General features: G+C 60.6%; 1 protein-coding gene across 9 annotated transcripts in view; it reads left to right on the top strand.

Moving 5' to 3' along the window:
* The window catches only part of ST3GAL3 (ST3 beta-galactoside alpha-2,3-sialyltransferase 3), a 294731-nt gene that overhangs the window by 256127 nt on the left and 12383 nt on the right, over positions 1-26221 (top strand). For 7 of the 9 annotated variants that reach the window (XM_089780382.1, XM_089780380.1, XM_089780378.1 and 4 more), the window contains 2 exons: positions 6199-6349; positions 19821-19967. In XM_089780382.1, coding sequence (XP_089636508.1) covers positions 6199-6349; positions 19821-19967 — 298 coding nt within the window. The remainder of the gene's footprint in view (positions 1-6198; positions 6350-19820; positions 19968-26221) is intronic. The other 2 variants (XM_075914648.2, XM_089780383.1) reach the window with 1 other exon arrangement.

A 26221-nucleotide genomic window follows, 5' to 3' on the forward strand; every position in this document is an offset into this window, starting at 1 on the left:
TCTGGGATGGGGCCATGCAGCCTCATGACCAGAGCCAATATCGCAGCCCTAGGCACAGGGCAGTGTCAATAGAACAGCCTTCTGGGGTAGGGCAGCGTGGCTCAATGGCTAGAGTCTGTGTAGTGACCCCCACATACAGGGCAGTGTGGCCCAGTGACCAGTACCACGGAGCAGTTGGAGCCCACCAACCTCCAGCGGGCCTTGACCCTGACAGTGGTGGAGTGGTCCACGCCGGGTCCACGGGGACTCCCACCGAAACACGCTGACCTCACTCCTCAGGAGGTACCACTCCCTACTCACTTACAGACGCTGCAGCCCCTTGAGCCTCGGCACGACCAATTCGCTGCAGCTCTGTGGGCTGCAGTCCTCAGCCTGGCTTCCCAGGTCTCCCGTCCCTGCAGGCAGAGGGGCGCCAGACCCTCCAGCCACGGCCCGTTCCCTCCGGCAGTAGCCCTCAGTGACCTGCGCCGCTCCCTTCTCTAGCCACTGTGACGCGGGGGGGCCGTCTGCTTCTGTGATCCTGCGCTGCTCTGCGTCTGTGCAGGGCCCAGCGGGGGGGTGGGGTCTCCTGAGCCAAGACAGTGGTCCAGCCGCTTCACACCTGGCCAGAGGAAGGAGTTGGAACAAAGGGGGGGAGCGAGCGGGGGCTGGGGGAAGGGGCCGTCTGGCTGGGAAGCATGAAAAGAGCAGACTCAGTCCAGGACGGGGGCTCAGGCCAGTGAACCCTCCCCCAAGAGGACTAAGGCTCTGCCCTGGCTTGTGCCAGGCTGTCTCTCCGAGGAGCAATGACCCTTCTATTCTACTGGCTGGCGGAGTCCCACCCGGCTGCGGGAGCGGCGCCTCTTCAGCCCCAAGCGTGGGATTAACCCTGGCAGACCCCGTGCAGGCCTGCGTGGCCCATCACAGAGGCCTAAGGGTCAGAAGTGGCTACAAGAAAAGACAAGATAAAACCCCGTGTCGAGCGCAGCAAGCTGCATTCGGAGCAAAGGCCTGTTCCAGCAGCTGGCCCCTTTCTGCCGGACACCCCCCCGTCAGTGTTCCCTTCTTTGTCCTTCCAGAGTTGCTGATGGCAAAGAGAAAGGGAAGAGAATTTGGCAGCGTCTGTTCCCCTTTCATAGCTCGTGTGTGTCTTTGGAAATCCTCGCCAGCTGGGTTTCAGGAGACAGCAGGTCTGTGAGGACAGGACACTCCAGCTACCTCTGCCAAAATGTCCATTTCTCGCTCACATCCCTTTTCCTGCCAAAAATGGCTGCTTAACCAGGTGATGGCCCCTCTGATTTCATTGACACCTGGCTGAGGCGTCCATGTGCCTTTTGTCTTAGAGGAACCGGTTTGTGCCTCATTTTCTAGGCCGTGGAACATGTCTGGGTAACACTGCACAGTGCACTTTTGGAGCTTAACATGCCATCTCGCCACATCTTTTACCAGGGCAATAGTCAGCAGTTTTCAAGTGACCCGTTACAGTTTTGTGACCAGAGGAACGCAGACTATGGCAGAGACGTACTGGCCAGGGTTCACACCGAGAGGGGAGACGGCTTCTTGCCTGAAATACGCACCATGCCGATCGGCAGTGCTGCTGAGACCCCGTCCAGTTCCACACAGGCCGCAGGAGAACTCGGCACTTGATTTCCTTGCCTGCGGCACAAAGGTTATTGAATAGTCACAGAAGATTCTCGTCTGTTCCCAGAAATGTGCACGCTGCACGGCATGACTGGTAGCTCGGTGCTGGCCGGCATGGAGGAGTGTTTTTCAGACCCAGTATTCCAGGTGAAGTCTAGCAAGAGAGGACTGCAGTTTTCTGGCGAATGGAGACATCTCTAGGGATAGTACGGAAACGTATGCACGAGACTTTTGGCAGTGGGGGGTGATTTGCATAAAGCTTTATTGGTTTTCCAAAGTACACTTCTGGCGAATGGCTCTCCTCCACCTCGGTGGTGTATGAGAAGAAGGGTGAGGGCTAATTAACAAGTCACTGATAACCTGCTGAAATCTTATCAACCATATAGAAGATGAAAGAAAATCAGAAGTGGAAGCAGGACCATTATGTTACCAAAAGACCATTCGAACAGCCAGACGGGGTCAGACCAAGGCCCATCCAGCCCCGTGTCCCGTCTGCCCACAGAGGCCAATGCAAAGTGCCCAGAGGGAGCGAACAGAACAGCTGTGATCCCACTCGTCACTCATTCCCAGCCTCTGACAGACAGAGGCCAGGAAACCCTCCCTGCCCTGCCTGGCTAATCGCCATCGATGGGCCTAACCGCCATGAATTTATCCAGCTCTTTTTTGAACCCTTGTCAAGTCCTGAGACAGATTCCGAAATCATTGAGGGAGATTCAACATCCTGAACACTGCAGAGAGACTCGCTAACCTGCCTGGGAAAGGGGTGTCTGAGGAAAGTGAGTGTAAGGACTCACTCCAGAGGGACCTCGCCTCCCTGGCTAACGGGCTGCGGGGTTTGTGGAAGTGCCCTGCATGAGTTGAGGAGGTAATGCATGTAGGGCTAGAGAGCTAGAGGGTTCCATATAAGCATACGGGAGCTCATTGGATTTGTAGGCGGGAAGAGGTAGAGCTGTGTCTGTACAGGAATAGAATTGAGAGACGCTCCCCACAGTATTATGAACACAGGAGTTTTGAGCTGGGCCCTGGAGGCTAGAGGCGAGAACACAATGTAGCCGTGTACAGCGCTTTCCCAAAGACGTTCTCTAGGTCACTGGTTTCCTGTTTAATGAACCCCAAGATCCCTGCCATAACTCTGTGAGGGTATGTCTACACTACCCCGCTAGTTCGAACTAGCGGGGTAATGTATGCATACCGAACTTGCTAATGAAGCCCGGGATTTGAATTTCCCGGGCTTCATTAGCATAAAGCCGGCGCCGCCATTTTTAAAAGCCGGCTAGTGCGAACCCCGTGCCGCGCGGCACGGGGTTCGCACTAGCCGGCTTTTAAAAATGGCGGCGCCGGCTTTATGCTAATGAAGCCCGGGAAATTCAAATCCCGGGCTTCATTAGCAAGTTCGGTATGCATACATTACCCCGCTAGTTCGAACTAGCGGGGTAGTGTAGACATACCCTGAGAGACCAGAAATCATGGTTTGAACAGCAACTCTGGGATTACGGCTGATTCCAATAATCTGTATCTCACTTACCTCCCTCTTTCCCTGCCCCCAGTGACTACAGGGGCATTAATGAACCTCTTCACCTTAAGTGGTACTTAGCACATATTGCAAACACTTCTAGTAAACCCCAGAATGAGGTTTGTAAGGAGCTGACTGAGGAGATCTCTGAGCCATTAGTGATTATCTTTGAAAAGTCGTGGATTATGGGAGAGATTCCAGAGGACTGGAAAAGGGCAAATCTAGTGCCCACCTATAAAAAGGGAAATAAGGACAACTCAGGGAATTAGACCAGCCAGTTTAACGTTGGTACTCAGAAAGGTAATGTGGCAATAATCAAGAAATCAGTTTGCAAATGCCTAAAAAACAACGTGAGAAATAACAGCATAGATTTGTCAAGAACAAATTGTATCAAACCAACATAACAGGGTAACAGTCCTTTTGTATGATAGGAAGGGGTAGATGTGTTATATCTTGACTTTAGTAAGGGTTTTGATACTGTCTTGCATGACCTTCTTGTAAACAAACTAAAGAAGTACACCAGGAGGGCTCTACTAAAAGATGGGTGCAAAACCGGTTGGAAAACTTCCGAGATATTTATCAATGGTTCACAATCATGCTGGAGGGGCAAAACGAGTGGGTTCTGCAGGGGTCTGTTTTGGGACTGGGTCTGTTTATCAACGTTTTAGATATTGGCATAGAGAGTATGATTATTAAGTTTGAGGATGATCCCAAGCTGGGAGGGGTCACAAGTGCTTTGGAGGACTGGACAAACTGAAGAAATGATCAAAAGTAAACATGGTCAAATTCAGTAAGGACAAATGCAGTGCTCCAGTCAGTTTCACACACAGAATAGGCAGTGACTAGGAAGGAGCGCTGTGGGAAGGGGTCGGGACGTCATAATGGATCGCAAACTGAGTCAACAGAGTAACACTGTTGCAGAAAGAGCAAACATTTTGGGATGTGTGAGCAAGACATGAGAAGTCTTTCTCCTGTTCTGCTCTGCGCTGATTAGGCCTCGGTTGCAGTATTGTGTCCAGCTGGGCACCACACGGCAGGAAAGATGTGGCTGAATTGGAGAAGATCCCGAGAAGAGCAACACCAATGATTAAAGATCTAGAGAACGTGACCAGTGATTGAAGAGTGAAAGAATTGGGTTTGGAGAAGAGAAGACTGAGAGGGAACATCATAGCTTTCAAGTACCTAAAAAGTTAGTCAGGGATGGTACTTGGTCCTGTCGTGAGGGCAGGGGACTGGACTCGATGACCTCTCAAGGTCCCTTCCAGTTCTAGGAGATAGGTATAGCTCCATGTATGGAGATATACCTAAGTTGTTATAAGGAGGCGGGAGGGAAATTCTTGTTAACCTCTGAGGATAGGACAAGCAGGATGGGTCCACAGTTCTTTCCGGCTCATTGATCCCTGCAGTCCTGCATCTGGGCTGAAGAGCTGAGTTGAGCACAAAATGGAGGATGCCACATGGCCCCTATATACCTGCTTCCTCATCTCTTCTTGGCTGCAGCAGGTCACCTGGCCCGTGGCCTGTCCCTGTGTTCCCTGCTGGTAGCCCTTAGCTATCAGTCCCCATTCTTGAGGTGTGTCCTTGGCCTAGAGAGGGCTGTTGTTCCATGGAGACTTGCTCATTAGCATGTCCATAGACTGAGCATTCTTCATCTATTGCTCAGCCACAAACAGAGAATTTTCCAATATTGACACAGAGTTACATATTCATAATGTCACACCCAGACCTTATACAGGTCTGTGAAGAGCATATGTAGAATCAGAAGAAAGTAAGCTTTCATGTGACACCTCACATGGCCCCTTTGTACCACTTCTGGGGCAAACACCCCTCCCCCATGGGTGCAGCAGTGACCTGGCTGCTCCCCTCACGATCCAGTAACGTGGCAGCAGGAAACAAAGATGCTCGATCCAGTTTAGACACAAGTCAAAGACCCCGGTTCCTCCTCTGCCAGGGCACCGCCACTAGCCCTCTGGAGTGTTCGCTCCGTGGCCGTTGGCTCTTCCCTCTGCCCGGGGGAGGCTCAGGCAGGCCGTGCGTCTTGCTGCCGGCAGGAGGGAAACGAGAACCTCAGTGCCAGCTCCGGCTGGAGCCAGGGAGGGTTCCCTGTTCCTCGGTGAGCTCTCTGGGGCGCCGGTTCCTCCTGCCGCTTTTCAGGGGATGCCCGTTCCCAGGGACACGAGGAGTGGATTTGTGGGGGGAGCAGCATCTGCCAATAGCGGGGAGAATCTCTGCAGCACCCGCCCTGCTTAACTGCTTCCCAAAAAGCGCCTCCTCTGCCAGCCGGCATGAGGTTGGGTGAATGCGAAGCAGGAAGGCTCGCCAGTGTGATTAACGGAGAGAAACTCGCCGAGGTCGTTTTCTCACCTGACCGGTCTCTGGATCAGCCACCTGCTCCCGTTAGGACCATGCGTGTCTCCATCTCTCTCCTCCCGCTGTGTGTTAGTCCCCAGGCCGCCGGCAGGGCACTGCAAGGAGAGCAGGACAGTTCTCGCTCTGGCCCCCATTCCAATGCCCCGTGCCCCTCCCCCCTTCTGCAGCTGGGCGTCTGGAAGCCAGGCACTCCAGGCCAGCTCAGAGACACCACAATGAGTGTCAGTGTCAGAATGGCGTGTTCAGAGAGGCAGGGTGGCCGTGGCCGTCCCCCGGGGGTCTCAAGTCTGCTGGCTGAGCTCTCTGGAAAGAGCAGCGTGCGGGGAAGAGCCAGTTCCCCCACTGATTCCCGTAGGGTGTTTGGGTTTTGCCCTGCACCATGTGCATGCATGAGAGAGTGCAGAGCACGACAGTCTCTTATGAACCGACCGCCTACTTCAAGTGTGGCCAGCCAGGGGCAGCGGTAAATCTAGTGGGAGGGGACTCACCCAGGAGAGGCGTGTGCGGCGTGTGACATCAGTTCCACGTTTTCTGGAATGCTCGGCCACCAATTTTTGGTCAGCTGAACAGTGCCAATGAGGTGGGAATGGGGAGAAGGCAAACCGCTGTCCGGGGGGGCTTGGCTGGGGGTGACAGGGATGTGCCGTCTGTGTTACCTGACCACCTCTGCTTGTTTTGCTCTTTCCATTCCTCAGAGCGCGTCGGACGGATTTTGGAAGTCAGTGGCAACCCGTGTCCCAAGGGAACCCCATGAGATCCGCATCCTGAATCCATACTTCATCCAGGAGGCAGCGTTCAGCTTCATTGGTCTGCCCTTCAACAATGGCCTGATGGGCAGAGGGGTAGGTGCGAGCTGGGGCACAGAAAGCGGGGAGGGGGGGGGGGGGGAGAGAAGATGGCACCAGAACTTAGTTTGTTTATACCGCTGATGCTGGTTGAAAAAGAAACGAAAACATTCCAAGATGCCCCATGGGTGCAAGGCCTTAAAACCGTGTATTGTATCGTGTCGTTTGGAAGCTGTGAGCGTCGAATCGGGCTGTCGTATTGCTGCGTGCACACGTGGGCAGAGTTAAGGGTATCTGTGCAGCTTCGTGGCATTTCTGTTCCCGGGGTGCTTTATCCAGCAGCCTTAACGTTCCATCCGTTTTTCCTACTGGATTAATCCCTCCAGCCCTGAGATCGTTTATTTCTCTTCTCCTGACTCCCTTGGGTTGGTCAGTAGCCTGGCAATGAGGAGGCCAGAATTTGAATGCAGCATTTTAGGGGTGGTCACCCCGGCGTCATACGGAGAGAGACTGTGAACCCTTTACTGTGTGGTGTCCCGGCGTGGCGCACAGCCCAGACTGTGTCCCACGTGGGCGCCAGGCCAGCCTTCGAAGGTAGGGTGGGTTGGCTTCCATCCTCACTGACGAGAGCAGGCCTGCATCTATCCAAGAGCCTTGTGGTCCGCTCCTGTCACCTGACCAGATCCGACCAAGAGGCCTCTAGCCCTGGTGCCTCTCCGCGGCGTGGCCGGCGAGTGCTGTATCGCAGAACGCCCACAGCGCACGGGCAAACGGCACGCTCACGGGACCGTGTGGCGCTTACCGGCTCAGGCGCTCACCGCGGAGGAAATGCCAGTGAAGGGGCCTGTGCGGTCTGACGTCCGCCCCTCGGGGCAGTCGTTGCTCCGACAATTACAGACGGTCGCTTCCACCCCACTCCTGCCTCATGTGGTGCACAGGCTGCAGCCCGCTCCCCTCCTGCATCTCCAGCTCCTTTCCGCACCCAGCCTCCATCCCAGAGCCCGCGCGTCTCTGAGGAGCCAGCGTTCAGTACCCGTCCTGGTGGGCTGGTGCGAGATCCCGCCGAGCGGCCGGTCTTGGGTCTGCATGAGCCAGCTCTCAAAGGGGGGGGCTTCCGCAGCTGGCAAGTTGAGGGGACGCTGGTCCCTGCTCAGCGTGCCCCGCCGGCTGGACTGTGAGATACTGAGAGCTGCTGCCGAGTAGGGTTTTCCTGGGTTTGTCTAGGCTTTATTCCCTAGCTTGTTTAGGGGCCAGTCTTCCTGACGTCGAGATACATCACACCTCCTGCTTCTCAGTCCACAAGGCTCTTCCCCTGCCAGGACAGTATGTTCTGTTCTTGGCACGTCCATGTGGATTGTTACAGATTGGTCTGAATTCCCTGGGCTGTCCTCGCGACTCCTTTTATAGATAGGTGCCGTATTTGCCCCTTTTCAGTCCTCTGTGGGTTCTCCGGGACAATAGCTGGGGCCCCACAGAACTCACAGGCATGGCCTGGGAAGTTTGGTCTTTGTGTCTTTTACCCCATTGTATGCAGATTTCACGGCAGGACCCGTGTTTTTCAGACTGGGGATCCTGTCCCAAAAGACAGCTGTGGGGAGGTGATTGAGGTGGGGTTGCAGTAAAGCCACCCTTCCTTCTGCGCTGCCTTCAGAGCTGGGGGCAGAAGAGCAGGGGCTGCTGGCCAGGAGCCCAGCTCGGAAGGCCGCGCCCTCTGAGCGGGAGCAGAGACACGAGCATGGCAATACCATAGCAGGCCACCCTTCCTTCTGCGCTGCTGCCTTCTGGGTTGGATCAGGGCCCTGCAGTTACAGCACCATGAAATTGACCAAAATGGACTGTGAATTTGGTAGGCTCCTGCTAATGGCTCAGAGATCTCTTCAGCTCTTCCTTTAGTATTCTAGGGTGTATTTCATCGGGTCCTGCTCCCTGAAGACTTGTCTAAGGCGTTCTTAGCTGGTTTCCCGTTCTAGCCTTAGGCGGTTCCCCATTTACACCGATAGTCACAGTGGTCGTCTCTGATCACCGCTAGCCCTTCTGGTGAGCACTGAAATCAAAACCGCAATGGACACGTTGCTGTTTGCTCTCTTTTTTGGTTACCGACTTTTTCCCTTCATGAGGAATGGGCCTATCCAGTCCTTGGCCGTTTTCTTGCTTCTCGTGTACTTGTGAAATGCTTCCTTGTTACCCCAGCGAGTTTGGTCTTGTTCTGTACGTGGGCCTTTCTAATTTTGTCCCTACACGCTGGTGTTGTTTTTTAATAATCACCCTTTGTCATCTGACAAATGAATAGTTTCCACATTTTGTGACTATTTTTTGAGTGTCGGGTTATTGAATATCTTCTGCTTGTTAAGCCAGGGTGGAGTCTTAACCCTACCTCCTTCCTTCCTATGCATTGCTTTTGTGCCTTTAATAATGGCTCTTTAAAAACCCGTAAACTCTCCTGAACTCCTTTTCCCCTGAGAGACGCTTCCCACAGAATCTTACCTGCCAGTTCTGGAGCTTGCTAAAGTCTGCCGCCCTGTCTTCCAAACCAGTGAGCGGCCCTGTGGCCCCTTGGAGACTAACCAAAATAGATAGAATCAGACGCTTTCGTGGGTAACGCTCATCATTTACATATTGTGGTTCGTCTCCAAGGGGCGAAAGGACCACTCGTCGTTTTTAAAGTTACAGACTCACGCCCACGCCCCCCCCCCGAGAGTCATAGTCTTATTCACTGCTTTCCCTCCTCCCGCCCTGCGAATTAGGAATGCTTTCACCCCCACCTTCCCCATTCCAGCTCTCAACCAGTCCCTCCCTGTCAGAATCCGATGTAGAACAGCCTGCCCCCTACTTGCTTTCTCCACCGTCTTCAGTCAAAGGGCGTCACCGATCCATTCACCGGGTACGCTGTGCCTCGCTCTTGTCTGGATAGTTGTCATGACCGCCACTACCACATTCCATGGAAAGCAAATATTTTCCCTGTTTGCCATCTGCAAACACCTGGAAGATAACAGGGTGCTAGGTAACAAATCATGTCAAACCAACCTGAGAGCTTTCTTTGATGGGATAATGAGTCTTGTGGAGAAGGGAGAAGCGGTGGACGTGGGATACCTAGACTTTAGTAAGGCGTTTGATACAGTCTCACGTGACCTGCTCATTAATAAACAAGGGAAAAACAACCTAGATGGAGCTACTGTAATCAAGATGGGTACAGAACTGGTTGGATAATAGTCCCTAAAGAGTAGTTGTCAGTGGTTCAGTCATGTTGGAAGGGCAGAACAAGTGGGGTTCCACAGGGGTCTGTTTTGGGACCGGTTCTGTTCAATATCTTCATCAATGATTTAGATATCGGCATAGAGAGGAAACTTATTAAGTTTGCCGATGATCCCAAGCTGGGAGGGGTTCCCACTGCTTTGGAGGATGGGTCAGAATTCAAAATGATCTGGACAAACTGGAGAAATGGTCTGAGGTCAACAGGATGAAGTTTAATAAGGACAAATGCAAAGTGCTCCACTTAGGAAGGAACAATCCATTTCACAAGGAGTAACAGTAGTTTGAACTAGGAAGCCTAGTCCGAACTACCTAGTTCGTGCCTCGTGTAGCCGCGCGACACAGGGTTTGAACTAGCCGGGATTTAAAAATGGCAGCACCCAGCTTATGCAAATGAAGCCCGGGAAATTCAAATCCCGGGCTTCATTTGCAAGTGCGGTATGCCTACATTACCCTCCTAGTTCGAATTAGGAGGGTAGTGTAGACATACCCTGAGATGGAACAAAACAGCTTTCAGATACCTAAAAGGATGTTATAAGGAGGAGGGAGAAAAATTGTTCTCTTTGGCCTCTGAGGACAGGACAAGAAGCAAAGGGCTTAAACTGCAGCCAGGGAAGTTTACAATGGAGATTAAGGAAAACTTCCTGGCAGGGAGGTGAAACACCAGAATAAGTTGCCTAGGGAGGTTGTGGAATCTCCATCACTGGAGATATTTCAGAGCAGGTTGGACAGACACCTGTCAGGGATGATCTAGACGGTGCTTGGTCCTGCCGTGAGGGCAGGGGACTGGACTTGAAGACCTCACAAGGTCCCTTCCAGTTCTAGGGTTCTAGGATTGTAGGATCTTGGAATTACAAATCTGGGAATTACAAATGAATTCGGAAGAGTCTTTCTTAAACCCAATTCAGATAATTCTCTTTGTAGGGGCCGCACAGTGGTCATAACTGTGGCCAGAGCCTTTGTCGCAGAGAAGAGAGGCACAGAAATTACACATCTGTGTATCTCCTGCTCCAGCATCCACCCCAAGAGAGTCTCTTTTCTCTAGAGTGCCTGGGTTTACCGGCATCAGCCATGGCAGGGCCCCCCTGTGCTCATCTGCAGCTGCGGGATCTTTGCCACTGGCTGGCAGTAATTGGCAGCGCGCCTCACAAACCCGTCCTTCCCCAGCGGTGTTAGGATCGGGCCGTGCTCAGCTCTCGATCCCCCTCCCACCTCGGCGCGCGTTCCAGCTGCCCATGCTCGTTGCTCACAAGGAGCAGATCCGTCCCCCTCGTCCGTGAATGTTCCTCTCCAGGCACCTCCTCCGGGGCAGGGCAGCTCAGTTGTCGTAACCGATGTTTCCAAAGTTGTCGTAACCGATGTTGTCGTAACCGATGTCAGACGCCCCCTGCCGCTTTCCCAGGCGTGAGCCTCCCTCCCAGCTGGCGGGATGCTGGCGCGAGCCCATTTGGCCAAGTCGGCGTTTGGGAGAGTCCTCGCCGCTGTGCGGCCCGTGAGTGACTCCGTGGATTAACGGCCGAGCCCCCGTTCGCGATGGGTCTTCACGCACAGATTTCCCATCTCCTGGGCGATGAGTTTCCTGTTTCCTTCCCCGCCTCACACCCCCAAGCGGGGCCGGCTGCACGCTCCACATGGTGGCAGAGCCCCAGCCTTTCACTTGGACAGGCCGAAGCCATTGACACCGGCCCCCAAACGGTTTATTTCTTGGAAGAGAGAGAAGGGGGGGCTGTTGCTGGGCAGACACAACCCTGCCCCAGCCGCACGGGGTGTCCTGGTGGGACTCCAGCCTGGCTACCTGGGGCAAGGAGGTTTGGGCCCCGGCCATGCTGTGACCGCGGCCGGTGGGACTCGGCCCAGCCATGCCGGAGTGACCCGGCCAGGCAGGCGGTTACCTGGTTCCGTAGTCATTTAACCAGTTAACTGCGTGACTGATTACCTAGAGCCCTACAGCCCCACGGGCTGGGTCAGAGACGGCTTCTTCCTCTGCCCTGGGGCGGGAGCGGAGACGTCCCCGTACCCAAGCGCCTGCGCTCCCCGCCTGCGTCCTGCTTCCCAAAGGGCTGGGGGGCACGGGGAAGGGTGGCGGCAGCTGGACACCCCGCCCCGGACGAGCCCACGTTCATGGAAGGGGAGGGGTGAGGGAGGAGTGTGAGCCTCCTGCGGCTGTCGCTGGGCCTGTGCCAGTCGGGCGGCACTGGGCGGGAATAGACAGAGGCCCTGCCCAAGCCCCTCCGTACAGGGAAGGGAGACACAGCAAGGCGAAGTAGTGGCTGCCGCTGGGCGTCCAGTTGGAAGCACGTGCCGGTCAGAGACTGCTCTTCCAGGCACAGCTGCCACTGGCCCAGCTGCAGACGGGGGTGCTCAGCGCCTCTGCCACCCAGAGCCTGCAGCCGGAGGTGGGGTGCACACGCAACCGGTGACCCCTGTGAAAAGTCCGGGTTAAGGGACTTGCCCAGGAGGGCACAGGAGGGCAGTGGCAGAGGCAGGGACAGACTCCAGTTGCCCAGGGCTGCACTCAGCTCCCTGAGCCATGAGAGCAGCCGGTCTCTCGCTGCAGCCCCTGACTCGTGCGCTGGGCTCCTCCCAGCTTCTGCCACTGTTGAGGCAGGGTCCTCAGAGAGCAGCCTCCTTCGCTGCACTGCCCCTACCCCGTCCCCAGGCACCCCCCGGTGCACGGCCTGGAGGGTTGTTTTGGGAGTGCCTGGCTGTGCAGCTGAGTTGTGTCCTTTCCCGGGGTGTTTAACCCCAGTTCCATCGTGTGGCATCAGGCTGACAGCCACATGGATCTTCAGCAGGGCTGGGACCTCTGAACGTGCCACGCACACCTCTGCCACTTGAACGGACAGAGGAACTGGGAGCAGCAGTAGGTTGTCACCTCGGTGGCCGAGCACCAGAGGCGGTTTGGCCAGTGCACTGCGCTGATAGCTTTCCATAGACTATTACGGGAAAACCTGCCCCTGGGAGAATTCCCCCCAGCCCCTGGAACAGGTGCTTTCAGCCCTCAGATCCCTTCCAGCTCTCTTACTGTAATATTTACTGTTTTCACTCTGCCTAGTCTTGTTACCCAGGAATAGCTGATCTTTATTTTCATCCTGTGGCTCTAATGGTATCCTGTGGCAATGAGTTCCACATGCCACATGCACATTCTATGGGGCTTGTCCACACAGCGTTAGTGCATGGCAAGCCAGGGTGTGAATCTCCCAGGCTCTCCCTCTGCGCGTGGACCCTGCTAGCACGAGCTGCGATGTCCCGCCCGTGCTCGGTAGCCCGGTCCCCGTGGGGCAGTAGCGTGCTGGAGTTTGACGCGCCGCCTCGCTCTGCTTTCACTCTCCGCCGAGACAGGGCCATGGGGGCAGGGAAACCTCCTTTACCCATTTGGAACAAGCCGCCTCTCAGTTTCCCAGCATGCTTCCTGGTGCTGTGTCCTGAGAAGGTGAGTCCAAGCTCCTGCGCGCCCTCGGTCGTGCCCTTTCTCCGGGCACTCGCTGCAGGGCTCCCGCTCTCCTTGCTGTCCCTCCAGGCGGGCGGAGGGCGGTGACCGCGGGGTGCCCAAGGAGAGCCCTGCCCCAGGCTGTCCTGCGGAGCCGCATGGAGGAGCGGTCTGAGAAGTGGGGACCGTGCTACCTACAGACTGGGACCCTCCCCAGCACCCGTCCTCTGCTCACCCGATGGGACAGACTAGCTCCCCGCCCTGCTGCAGCGTGGTGCCCCGGTGCTCGCCGATCGGCGGGGAGGGAGACCTTCGATTCCTCAGCGCTGTGCTTTCGGGTGAGCGTTTTACGTTCCCGCCCTCTGGGCAGCAACTTCCACCAGTATTCCCCAGTGCAGAGAGAGCGAGAGGCCAAACGGGCGACCGGTCTCCTACGTCCCTCGCACAGCATCCCTCAGGCGGCTTCTAGACCTCCGTCTCCCTGGGCTGACTCGCTGGACCGGTGGGCCTCAAACTTCGTTATTCGCGGACCACTTGAAAATCGCTGAGGGTCTCGGCGGGCCACTTGCTGCTCTTCCCACCTGTCGTCTGTACCGCTAGCGAGCTGTGGTAAAGAGCTTTAGTTAAAAGCACCATGTGAAAAAACTGGACTCGAGCTTTTGTGTGTCACTCCCATTTCAGGATCGGCGGTCTCTCCGCTCCCAGGCGGTGGGTGTGCCTGTCTGGGGAGCGCAGACCGGGCAGTCGGGGGCAGTGTTTGTCAGCATCAGTCGTAGGGAGGTTCGGCATCACTCCTTGCTGCCGTTGGACCTGCGGGCAGGCAGTGCTGGGACTCCTCTTGCTCAGGCACAGGAAACGCACTGCTCTGTCGCAGGCTCTGGGTGCTCGCCAGCGCTTTGACTCCGGAGCTCAGCCAGGGAATGTCTCGGCAGCCAGCGCTCCGGTGCCTTCCCGGACAGTCCGGAGAGCAGCTCGCTCACTTCAGTTCTGAAAGGCTTGCGGAGCCGCTGTTTGGGGAGCTGCCACGGGAAAGTGCCCTGCAAACGGCTGATCCAGGATGTCGTTATTTCTTGATCCTTTGTCCAGAGCCAGTTTTTCAGGCAGAAAGCCTCTGAGGGACCTGGCACGGGCTGCCTGGCGGGAGCAGCCCTGCGGGCCGGTTCCTGAACCTTTGAGCTAGAGAGCTGCGTTCAGGGAGTTGCACCGCGCCACCGACAGGTCGGGTTACCTGCCCTGTGCTAGCGTGCTGCTCTGAGCGGTCAGCAGCAGCGTCTGTCACGCTGGGAATGCAGAGGGAGTTGTTCGGAAGCACCGGGAAGGAAGCTGGAGTTTTGCCCCAGGGCAGGTTGGTGGATGCATGGAGATCAGACAGGCAGGCGGACACACACACACACTCACTGTCTCTCCCCTCCGCCCGCTCCAGCATGTGGAGTTCCATGCACCAGGCATTCCCTCCATCTAGGAATCCGTTTCCCTGAGCTCTTGGTGTTTGCTGGCGTGGCTGCCTGAGGAAGGAGTAGGCGCTACAGGCCCCGAGGAGGGAAGAAACCGCCAGCCCTCTGTTTTCTCTTTAGCCCTGGTATCTTCATACAGAAGCGGTTTCATTGACTCTGGCAGGAACAGCCAGTGTCCGGAAATGAGAATGCAGCGAGCTGAGGCTGATGGGCTGTTTAACACACATCGGATTGGGGGTCCAAGAGGGCTTAATTGGAACCTGATGTTTCACTTCATGAAAGCCCGTGTGGGCATTTACAAGCAAGCGAGTTTATGAGAGGTTGGGAAAAGCAGGCTTTGCGGGTGACCTGCCGGCTGGTGGGAGCGACGGTTTGCTCCGTGGGAGGCCTGCCTGGGGCCCTGCGGGTGTGCCGGGGGCGGTGGGTGCAGGTAGGAGTGTGGGGTGATTCCTGGAGGGAGGGGAGAGAGGCCCCCGGGGCCGATGGGGGTGTTACACAATGCGGACTCTTCCCCGGCGCCTTTCCAGGGCTGCCCCTTCTGCCCGGGCTGCCTGCACACAGGAGCATGGCTGAGGGCAGAACCCGGAGCTACAGGTTTAATTCAGCCACGTCCCTGGAGCGTTTCCGTGGGACCCACAGTGCCGGTTTCGTGGCTCATTCCCCGGGTGTGTCCCTGGCCCCGGGGTGCAGGGGTCTCACTCCAGAGCGCTTCGCCGGGGAGGCTGCACTACCACAGCCTGTTCCGGCCAGGCCTGCTGGGCGCGTGCGAGGGCTCCCTGTGCCAGGCAGGGCTGGGCCGAGGCAAGGAAAGCCCTGAGCAGCCGTAATGGAGCTGGAGCCCAGTGCAGGGTCAGATTTCCCACTGGGGGGGCTGCTCGGGGGGCTCAGGACTGACCCCCCAGTCGGGGAGCTGAGCTGAACCCTCCTGCCCGTGTCTGCAGAGCTTGCACAAGCCCTGGGCTCCGGCGCCCGCAGGGGGGTGCGGGGCTCTCGCTGGGAGGGGCTGCAGCTGTCCAGGCTGATCTCAAAGCGTTTCCCGCGGGGGACTCGAGGCGCGGTCGCTGGTGTAGCAGGCGGGCCGGAGGCTGCTGGCTGGTCCGCGGCAGAGGCCTGAGCGGCGCTGGGCCACAAGGCCCCTTGCGGGGAGGGCGCGAGGCAGGGCCCACCTGCACAGTGCTCGGCGGGAGCGAGCTGCCTGGGGCCAGGGGGCTGGTCCCCACTCCTGAGGAGGGTGAGTGGCGGGGTAGAGAGCCAGGCCTCTGCGTGCCGGCCTGAGGCCTGGGCAGCGCCCGCAGGGAACGTGCAGTCAGGCCGGGGCACGTGGCTCACCAGCCCCCGGAAAGGCCGATTTCCCGAGGAGGGAAGAGCCTGGCGGAGTTCAGGGCGTGGGTCGGCAGCTCCCCGCCGGGTTCTTTGAGTGCGTCTCCTGGGCACTTGGCTTGGTGGGGGCGCCCGGGAAGGGCGGTGGGAGAGAGCTGGGCAGGTAGTCACGGTGCGACGGGCGAGGGAAATCTCAGCAGGGCGACTGGTAGAGCCGAGTGTGACTCGAGCCACCGGGGACAAAAGGAAATGGGGGGTCAAGGGGAGGGAGCTGGATCCCTGCCTGCTGGAGGGGAACCCCACAAACCCGGGCCTGTTTGCATCTCTGGACTGGGGGCTGCTGCTCTCTGCTCCCGTGAGGGGGGACAGGCCTCACTGCCATTTCCTGTGCTGTGTGGGACAGGCTGGAGGTCAGTGATGTGCCGGGGTTGCCGCCAGGCCAGGAAATCCAGCCTGCCCAGTGCGTTGTCCTGGGTGATCTGCCCTGGACTCGCACGGCCTTGTCTGCACGGTGCTGTGCTTGCACGAGTGTTTCCGCACCGTTGGCGTGGGCTGTGGGTGCGCCTGGGCGTGGCTTGAACCCCACTGCTGACCTGTGGGAGACAGCGGCTAACTCCGCCTCTCGCCCCAAGCCCACCGCGAGCTCCTTGCGGCCCCGGCTCTGCAGGTGCCAGCTGGGCGTGGCTGGCCGGGGGGCACTTTCTGGAGCTTCATCTCCCAGCCATGGGAAGGAGAACGGCCCTTGCAGCCGCAGCTCTGGCAAGGTGCTCTCATTGCCAGAGGTGCCCAGCGAGAGGTTGTGCAGCCCGAGGCCGGGTGGGCAGAAGAATTTCGCCCCCTCCGGTTACTCTGCCCAGGAAGCTGTTTGCTCATAGCCAACCCAGACCTCCCGCTGCAACTTGCGCCCGTTGCTCCGCGCTCTGGGCAAGGAGCAGGAGCCTCTAAGAGCCTGCCACGGACAGTGACTTCTCCTGGCTCTGGGGCGTGCCCAGCGCTGCCCTGTGTCAGCGGAGCAGAGCTGAGGGGTGCGTCCGCTGGGCCACGCATCTCGGGAGGGCGCGGTGCTAAACTGGCTGCTCGCTACTTCAGGAAGAGACGGGGGGGGGCAGCCCTGGGGCTACAAGGGCCTTCATTGCAGAATTGAGAGCACGCCGCACTTGGTAACGGGGGGGAGAGAATGGGAGACCCAGGGAGCATCTGGGGTGGACACAAGAGTTCGCTTTAGGGCTGACAGGCGGGTTAAAAACTTCATCCCAATTGACGGCGCAATTTAAACAATGAATTGTGTTTAATCACACGATTCATCACACTCTTAATAATATGCACCTGTATTCTACATTGGCCAATACGTTGATTTACACGACACCACAACACAAAGTGCCCAGTGCTCGCTGTATTTGTGAGGTACCGATATTTGCCCTATAGCCGAAATCCTGGCTTTGGGCTCCCCGCTGCATCTCCTCTGTCGTGGGAGTTGAACTGCAGAGGTGGAATTCTGTACTAGAGCTGCGTTCGGAGATAAAAGGAGGCAAACGTTCGGCACCCACAAGTCCACTCAGAGCCGCTCGGACAGCCACGCGGGTTTAGGTTTGCGGGAGTCGAGCTGCCCGCTTGTGGACACGGTCACCCGAGAGCCGTTCATTTTGACATTACTGGGTCGCTCCGTTCGCTGGTGAATTGACGGCCCCAGGTGGATCCCCTTCCCGTGAGTGGAACAGCGTCTCTCCTAGCGGCGGTGGGTCCCACTCCGAGACGTGATGCTAGCAGCTCAGCGGCTGTGGAGTGAACACTCGAGTGGCTGCGTGTCTCTCGCGGCTGGCTGAGAGCGCCCCAGCCGGGGCGTGGGACGTGGAGTCCCGTGGCAGCTAGTTTAGCTGCGAGGTTGCTAGGGAGCCGGACAAGAGCGGCTGCTTAATGTAAAAGCTGCTGTTTTAGGGGCCGTACAGAACGATTCTGCTGAGGCTGGGTCAGCGCGCAGTGTAGTGGGACAGATGTTGGGACAGATGTTCGAACTCGGAAAAGCTTCGGGGGTTGGTTTGGGGGCCCAGCGAAGAGCAGCCAAAGAAGCGCTCAGGTGCCTTCCTGCTAGGGACCAGATCGGAATCTGATTACACTAGAAAAGCATCTTGGTTTCCTGCGCAGGCCACTGTCGCCTGGAGCTTTCTGTTGTGACCGGAGAAAGTTCCCCAGTGAGAATCGGCACAGGAGCCTGCGTGGGGGAGGGGGCCAGGGTTGTGGTTCAGGACAGTAAGTGGCGGCCATGGGACGTGCCCAGTGAGGATGGGTGGGATGCTCAGTTCTCAGTTCTTGTCATGCTACGGGTTGGACTCCGTGGCCCGGCAGGGTTGGAGTGAGCCGGGTGTCCACGTATTGCAGGGCAGCCACGTGCCCCGCAGTCCCATCAAGTTTGCTTGCAGCCCCCGTGCCTGGCTGTGTGCTGGGCTGTTCTTAGCTCGGCTTTACCCCAAGTGGGGGCGGGGCAACCAACAGATTCTTCAACAGCTTCGTGTTCTCGTGGCCGTAACCACTGGCGTGCGGGAGAGACCAGTGAACGGAGCCGCGGCCTCGCTGATGGACGGGCTCTGGGAAACCCCCGTCAGACAGTTGCAGGGCAGGACGGGCCCTCAGAAGGGCAAGGCTGGGCCCCTGGGCTGAGGTGGGACCAGGTGACCATAGACCAGCCCTGAGAGGTGCTTGTCCGGCCTGTTCTTCCAGCCCTCCCGTGACGGGTTCCCAAGTCCCTTGGAAGCCTGGCCAGGGCGTCGCTCCCCTTCCAGTCAGTCTGCCTGCTTCTCCCTTGCTGCAGTCAGAACAACTGATCGCCTGCCTCCCTCTAACCGCCCTGAGCATGATCCAGTCCCTCGGTCGCCCTCTCCAGACTAGGCCCAGGGTTCTAACCTTCCTCGCAGGGCAGGGTTTCTGAGCCCTGTATTCTCTTTGCTGCTCTGCTCTGGGCTCTCTCCACTTTGTCCACGTGGCTCCGGACGGGCTGGCACGGATCAGACAGTCCCCCAGCCTCGCCTCGCCAGGGCGGAGTAGAGTAGGATAGTCACCCCACCTCTTAGTCCCGTCGTTTGGGCCTTTGCCGGCACTCCGACACTCCGCGGGTGTGTGGGGTGGAAATGCAGCAAACGCCCTGACACCCGCATCTTCTAGCTCCCTGCTCGGACTGTTCCTGGTTCAGCCTCTGGCTGCCTCCACCCTGCCATTTCTGTCCCCAAGGCCATGGGCTGCAGGGGTGCTGGTGCAGGAGGAGCGCTCCTGGCCCCGTTTGACCCACGGCAGCCGGGCCTGCTTTCACTGCTGTGCGGCTCCCTGCCGAAGCCCTGCTAGTCCCCACCTCTCTCCCCTCCCGGCCTGTGCAGCGTTCGCACTCACCCCGCTGCCTGGGGCCCGTTCGTGGCTCCTTGCCCCTGGCTATTTCCAGCTCTGGAAACACACGTACCCGCGTCCAGCCGAGAACTGACCTGATTCGTGACGCCTCTCCCAGCAGCGCTCGCCGCCCGGCCCCAAGACACAGGCTGCAGCAGGGGAGGGTTCACTCTGCGCTGTGTTCGTGCAGCCAAGGCGAGCGTGCTGCAGGACCTGGTCCTGGGCGAGCCAGCCGCATCGGGGTTTGCACTGGGGTATGGCTAGGAGGCCTGTCCAGAGGCTGCTGATGCTGTGAGTTTGCCCTTGGTAGCTGAGGCGGCTGCATGCCCTACCCCGGGACTGCTGCCTGAGGCAGTCTCTGTCCTGCCGCCCGAGGGGCAGCCGGGTTCGTCTGTATCAAGCAACAAGCAGTCCTGGGGCAGCATAGAAGCTAACAAATGTATCAGGTCGTACGCTTTCGTGGGCCAAACCCACTTCACCAGACGAGTGGGAGTGGAAATGGCAGAACGGGGGGTGTACAACAGCAAAAGCCAACTGCAGGCCCAGTGTTAATGGAGTCAGGGCGGGTGCGTTGCAGTCCGTGGGGTGTGGAGATGTGACGATCAGAGGCAGGGGAGTTGCCTTTGTAGTGCGGTAACCAGGCTGGAAATGGTGGCTAGTTATACAGACGAGCCTGCTAACGATTTCTGTTCCTTTTCCTGCCCCAGAACATCCCCACGCTGGGGAGCGTCGCGATCACCATGGCCCTCCACAACTGCGACGAGGTGGCCGTGGCAGGGTTTGGCTACGACATGAATTCTCCAAACGCCCCGCTGCATTACTACGAGAGCACCAAGATGTCGGCCATAAAGGAGGTGAGGAGCCCGGGGCTCTGCAGCCTGCGGATGGCGCTAGTGGATGGCGCTTTCCCTCCCTAGGAGCCGCGCCGCGCTAGCCAGGGAGCTCACGCTCCACACAACGTGTGCCTGGGGGTCCTCTGGCTCAGGCGGGTCGTGGGGGGCGGGGATTCCCAGCGGCAGAGGCGCAGCGAAGGGCGGGAGAGCTGCAGATCAGTGTGAACTGGAGTGGGCGAGAGGGCGCACCCTGTCCCGGTGCACGTGCCCCCCGGCTGCGACCCGCGCCAGACACTTACCAGGCCAGGCTCCTTGGCAGGGCTGTAGCTGCAGCGCTTCACCGTGGATACAGTCCCGGGGGCGTCCGAGTGACCCTGCCTCCCAGCGGGCTGGCGGGCCCAGCTTCTTCCTGGGGCTGGAGGAAGCTCCGGAGGGGGGGGCCCTTGTTCGCCAGCGCGAGTGGGGCCGGGCGCGGGAAGGGTTTGCTGGTGTGGGCGGAGCCGTTCTCGCCTGGGCCTGGCCCCCGTCTCGGTGCAGGTGCTGCCGAGGGCTTGCCGGCTCTCAGGGGCACGGCAGGCGGGAGGATGGCGAGGGACGCGTGAGCCAGGGCCTAGGGGGCCGGGCTGGGCTCACTTCCCAGTTCCTGACGGATGCCCTGTCTCTTGGGCACGTCGCTCGGCCCCTGGCCCAGTGGACAGGGCTCCCCTGGGGTGCCGGGGAGGGGCCAGCGGGGCGACCACTCTCCTTCCACCTCGCAGCCCCTCCCCGGCAGGGCTTCCGGTGCCACCGCTGGAACCGGCTCCGACCTACCCCCGTGGCCGGGCAGGGCTGGGCTGGGCCAGAGCTCGGCCACCTCCACCTCGGCCGCCCCTCTGCTCCACGCTCCCGGGCTCTGCTCTGCTCCTCGTGCAGACAGCCTCCCTCTCCGCCCCTGCCACCGCCGTCCGGGCAAGGGGTCGCTCATGGGAACAGGCAGGCTGGGACCCTGCCCCCGGGCAGCCCCCCAGGCCCTGGCCCTGCTCTCCCGGCTGCCTTGCCAGGATCACGGCAGAGCAGAGGCTCTTTAGGGCAGGACCCATCATCTTCCCTGAGCTGGGAAGTGCCCGGCTCACCTCGGACACCGCGCAGCCCCTGGGCCGGACCCCGCTGCAGGGCCCCCAGCCGGGCCAGTGCTCACGCTGGGGCTGTTTCTTGGCCACGGCCAGTTAGCTCCCCTAGTGCTGAGGACTTCCGGGAAGGAGAATGTATAGCCCCCACCGTATGGCCCCCGGCGCACGGCCCCCACCGTATGGCCCCCGGCGCACGGCCCCCACCGTATGGCCCCCGCCGTACAGCCCCCACCGTATGGCCCCCGCCGTACAGCCCCCGCCGTACAGCCCCCGCCGTACAGCCCCCGCCGTACAGCCCCCGGCGCACAGCCCCCACCGTATGGCCCCCGGCGCACGGCCCCCACCGTATGGCCCCCGCCGTACAGCCCCCGCCGTACAGCCCCCGGCGCACAGCCCCCACCGTATGGCCCCCGCCGTACAGCCCCCGGCGCACAGCCCCCACCGTATGGCCCCCGCCGTACAGCCCCCACCGTATGGCCCCCGCCGTACGGCCCCCGGCGCACGGCCCCCACCGTATGGCCCCCGGCGCACAGCCCCCGCCGTACAGCACAGGCAAGTCAGCCGTCAGCGAGCCCCTTTGCGGTAGCATGTGACCAAGGCGCAGCCCCCCCCAGTCTGGCGTGTGCTGCTGTCACGGGTCCCAGGAAGTCCGCTCAGGTGCGCGGGGGCTCTGCTGCCCTCGGCCATGGTGAGTCACCGGAGGGGCAAGCGCCGGGTTCCCAAGGGAGGGGCAGGCAGGTGCTCGCTGGAGAATGGAGTGAGCCCCAGGCGCTGCCGTGTGTGATGTGGCCGCACTAATGCAGGGAGGCGTCTCCACGCTGGGGCAGGAAACCATCGTCCGCTGCTGGGCGCGGTCGCAGCTCTCCGGGCAGCGGGGCTCTCCGGGCAGCGGGGCTCTCCGGGCAGCGGGGCTCTCCTTGGCCAGGCGGACCCTCGAGAGCCCTTTGGGCGGCGTGTTCGCTGGCCCGTCCTGCCCCGGCTCCGCGCTCAGCCCGCTTGTGTCTCCCACTGAGCCATGTGACCTCCCCGCGGGGCCATTCGGGTCACCCGGCCTGACCCCTGTGCAGGCCAGGGCAGAGCCAGTGAGACCAGGCTGCCGTGTCCAGTGGTCAGTCGCCCTGCGCGCGCCCGCACCCGTCTCTGAACCCTGCCTTCCACGGCCGCCCTCAGCGCGACTGGCGACCCCAGGCAGCGACTCAGTCACCAGCTCCCCCACCCCGCGCCTGCCGGTCTGTCGCCCTCCCAGCCGCCTCCCGGCGCTTCCCTGACCCCTCTCTGATTTGCCAGCCGCCTCCGGCCAGGCACGGGGCTCCCGCCTGAGACCCCCGGGTTACAGGCCCACAGCGTCCCGCTGCTCAGCTCGCTGGCGCCAGGAGCCCAAGCGTGTGCCAGAGCCACCGCTTCCGGGGGCCGGCCTGCACGGCGTGTGCCTGCAGCATCAGGCGGGCGCCCCCTCGCTCATCCCCTGTCCCCGCGCCACACGGACACAGCAGAGCAGCCGCTGGGGCCATCGCTGTCCCCAGGGCCAGTGTCTGGCAGGAAGGGCAAGGAGCCCGGCCCATGGGGCTGCCCCTCCGGCCGGCTAGAAGCCATGGGTGGGCCTGGCCTCTGGCACCTGGCTAAGCCTGAGCTTTGGCCTTCGCAGCACCCCCGGCCCGAGTGTCCTGCAGGCTGCCCGTCCCGGTGTCTCTTAAATCTCGCCAATGCCCTCCCCGCCCGTCCATTGGGGGGCTTTCCGAGGCGGGCGGGGCCCTGCGGGGCCATGAGCCGCTCCCCTTTGACCCTGGCAGGTAGGTCGCTGCTCCGCTACCCGATGCGGGGCTGCCAGGCCGACCCTCGCCGCACGCGCAGGTTTCGGTTCCCGGCCACCAGACAAGCCAGCTGCTCCCGGCCATGCCCCGGCCCGGGGGTGCTGACGCAACCCTGCTGGCGGACACTCTGCGCAAGAGAGCCGGCAGGAGCGTCCCCTCGACGCTTGAGCTCCTCCGAGTCCTGGTGCAGCAGAGCCCTGACGCCCGGGATTAAACCAGGCCGGGACAACTTCCCGTTCCGCCCGTCTGCTGAGGGCCGCTGAGAGGGAGGCAGGGTTGGGATGGCGCGGGACTGCGGTACAGGCGCGTCTCGTTTTGCTCTGCCACGGCCCGGGGGACAGACTGGCCCTCTCTTCGCACTGAGCTGAGCGCAAAGCACCCAGGGTACCTGTGTCACGCTCCCTCGGTGGGTCCTGACGCGATGCTGCCGGGCAGGCCTGGGACAGGGCAGACACGGGCACTGGCGAGTCGTGGGAGCAATAGCGGGACGCTGTTCCCTTGCAACAAGCACCGAGTTGCTGTCTGCCGGCCCCTTCGCAAGACCCGCCCGTGTTACCGCACCCGACGCGTCGCTGCTCCTGCGCCTGCCCTTGCGGCGTGTCCCGTGTCCTTGTGCCTACCCGCCGCCGGGCGTTTTTCGGGGGAGCCGGTGTCCAGGCGTCCGGATGACGCGTCTGGCCCAGCGTCGTTGGGTGTTTTCAGCACGGCCTCCATGCTTATGTCATTTGACTTTTGGAGACTCTCCAGGCCGCCACTGGTCCTGCCGGTGGAGCCCGCAGTGGTGCACAGAGAGCGCGCGGGGGCCTCGAACGGTTTGCTAAGCCTTCCTCTGGCGCCCAGGGCGCAGCGCAGAGCGAGGTGGGGCATGGAAGCGCCCCACAGTGCTATTCCGGGGAGTCCTGCCGCGGGCTCGCGGGACTGCCCCAGCGACGGAGAAGCTTTCGGTACCTGCTGGTGCTCTGTGGCGATGCTGCTGCCGGGACGGGAGGAAGACAGTTGGGTGGTGCTCCGGGCTCTGCCGGGGATGGCGCCGAGTGCTGCCGAAGGCTGAAGCGACCCCCAGGCGGATTATGAGGGCAGTCAGTGTCGGTGCCTCTGTGAAGTGCTCTGTGCCGCACCCGAGTCCCCCCCGTCGCCCCGAGGACTGCGTCTCTCACTGTGTGTTTGCTGGCGACTGAGCCCTCACACCGGTAGCTGGTGCCGGGGCCTCGGTGGAGCCCGCCGGAGGTCGGGGTGAGAACCGGGATGAAGAGGAGGTTGGCCAGCCCAGGCTGACCTGTTGGCCTCACTGGAAACGGGAGAGGAATCAGACAGGCAGGCGAGAGATCCCATGGCAGTTTTCACAGACCCGTTTGCTGCCTTTATTTTTAAATGAAGGGGTAATTGTGGCGTCTGTGAAGCCTTGTGGCCGTTCTTGGCTGCGCTGGTGTCAGGAAGGGGATCTCCCGGGGAGCTGGTAGCGCCTTTGGCCGGCAGATTCCTGAATTTCTGCCAGTGCTCCATCTCGGCCCGCGACCTTGCCTGGGCTCCCACCGGCGCCTCGCCTGGGGTGAACGGGCTCTCGTGGGATCTGCTTCGGAGCGTTGCTGCAACGGGACAGTCGACCCGTCTCACCCAGGCCGTGTTATCTTCGAAGCCTGCCCCCGCCAGCCGCCACAGCCTGGCGTCCAGGAACCCGAGAACTGCTATGTTGCCTTCGTGTCCGCGTCCACGTGATGTGGGTGTCTTCTGCTTCCTCCTGCCCCGCTGCCATTGCAGTGGCCTGGGTGCGAGTGCCGCGCTTTGCGGGAGCTGGACGCGGTCGCTCTTGGGGGTAGGCCGAATTGCATTCGCCAGGCTTGGAAAGCTCCTCTTTCTTCTTTCCAGAGTGCTGAGCTTTCCTCCGCGTTTGCATCCAGCCAGTCCTGGGAGCCTTTCCCTGCGCCCCAGCCGGCTGCTGCAGCTTTGTGTGCTGGGTCTCCGAGTCCTCCCAGAGGCAGGCCCCTCGGCGAGGTCGGTTTCTCGTGCACTTGGTAGCAGGTCTCCAGGCTGCGGGTGTAGTTTAGCTGAATATCGGGGCATTTGCATTGGCTTGGGGCCTTTCAGGCGCATGGTACGAGGTGTAGCTGCGGTATCATTCGACGATCTGCCCCACGCTCTGCTCCACGCACGGCCCTGGCGATCCTGGCAGCCGTGGGCCATGCTGTGGGGCAGCGCTGGGATCTAGTAGAGGCCATGCTTTGGATCTGGAGTGCGCCCTTGTGGCCTTACGCTCCCCTGCCTGCCTGAAGGGCATTGTCGCGGCCAGGCCGTGTCCCGCGCCCTCGCTCACAGCAGGAGGGCATTTGGGTCGCTTTTCCAGAGCCGTTTCCCGCCCTGCCAGGGGTTGGCTTTGCCGGGGAGGGTTAGTCTGTCGCACTGGCGGGCGGAGCTCAGAGTGGAACTGTCTCGTGGCAGCGCCTGGCCCCGGTGAGGAGGGCACGTGTGCCCTGGTGATGGTAGCCAGGTTACCGGGAGAGCAGCTGCTGTGGAGCGAGCAGCAAGGGGGACCCGCCCTCGCCAGAGCTGGGTGCGAGGCGGCGCGGTGGGGCTGGGTGGCAGCCCCACTGCAGGGTTCCTGCCTGCGCTGTTCCGTGTAGCGCTTAGAACCAGGAGCGTGCGGCAGGCCCAGCTCTGCAGCTGCTGATCGCTGGGGGGCCGCGCTGGCCTGGGGAGCTGGCGGGACGCCCTAGGAGCGAGAATCCGTCACAGCGCGTAAGCGCCAGGCCCGGCTGCCGAGAGCTCCGCCCCGAAACCACGGAGGGTGAGCACAAGCCTCCTGAGGCTCGGCGCGCCAGATGCGCTCTGGGCCTGTCCGTCACCGCGGCTGCTCACTGGGCCCTGGCTGCAGGCTGGAGCGTGTGCTCCCAACCCCAAGGCGTGTCGCTGGCTCACACGAGATGCCGGCTCCACATCTCCCGGGGCAGCCCGCGAGCCACTGACTCATCTCGAAGGCATGGGCTCCGGTTACAGAGCCGCCTGGGCAGGGGCTCGGTGTCGCGCCGGCCGAGAGGGCCCCCTGGGCCAGTCTCGGAGGGACGCTGCTCGGCTCGGAGCGGCACCTAGGAGGCGGAGCACAACATGAGCAAGTCTGCACCCTCGTCGGCCTCTGCCTTCCCCACGGGCAGTGGGACCGGGGTGGCACCGTTCCCTGAGCACAGACGCGGCTCCCCGCACGGCCGCAGGGGGGCTGAGTACCTGGAGTGCGGGGTTCACTTGGCCATCTGTGCCGGGGGGGTGTCTGCTCTGTGATCGGGGCCCCTGCGCTGGGCTGTGCGATTCCCACGGACTCCCCCACACGGGGATTGGCCCAGACACCTGGGCCCAGCCTGGGCAG

This window comes from Pelodiscus sinensis, chromosome 9 (assembly GCF_052426305.1).
Source record: "Pelodiscus sinensis isolate ZL-2025 chromosome 9, ASM5242630v1, whole genome shotgun sequence".
NCBI classification, from domain to species: Eukaryota; Metazoa; Chordata; order Testudines; family Trionychidae; genus Pelodiscus; species Pelodiscus sinensis.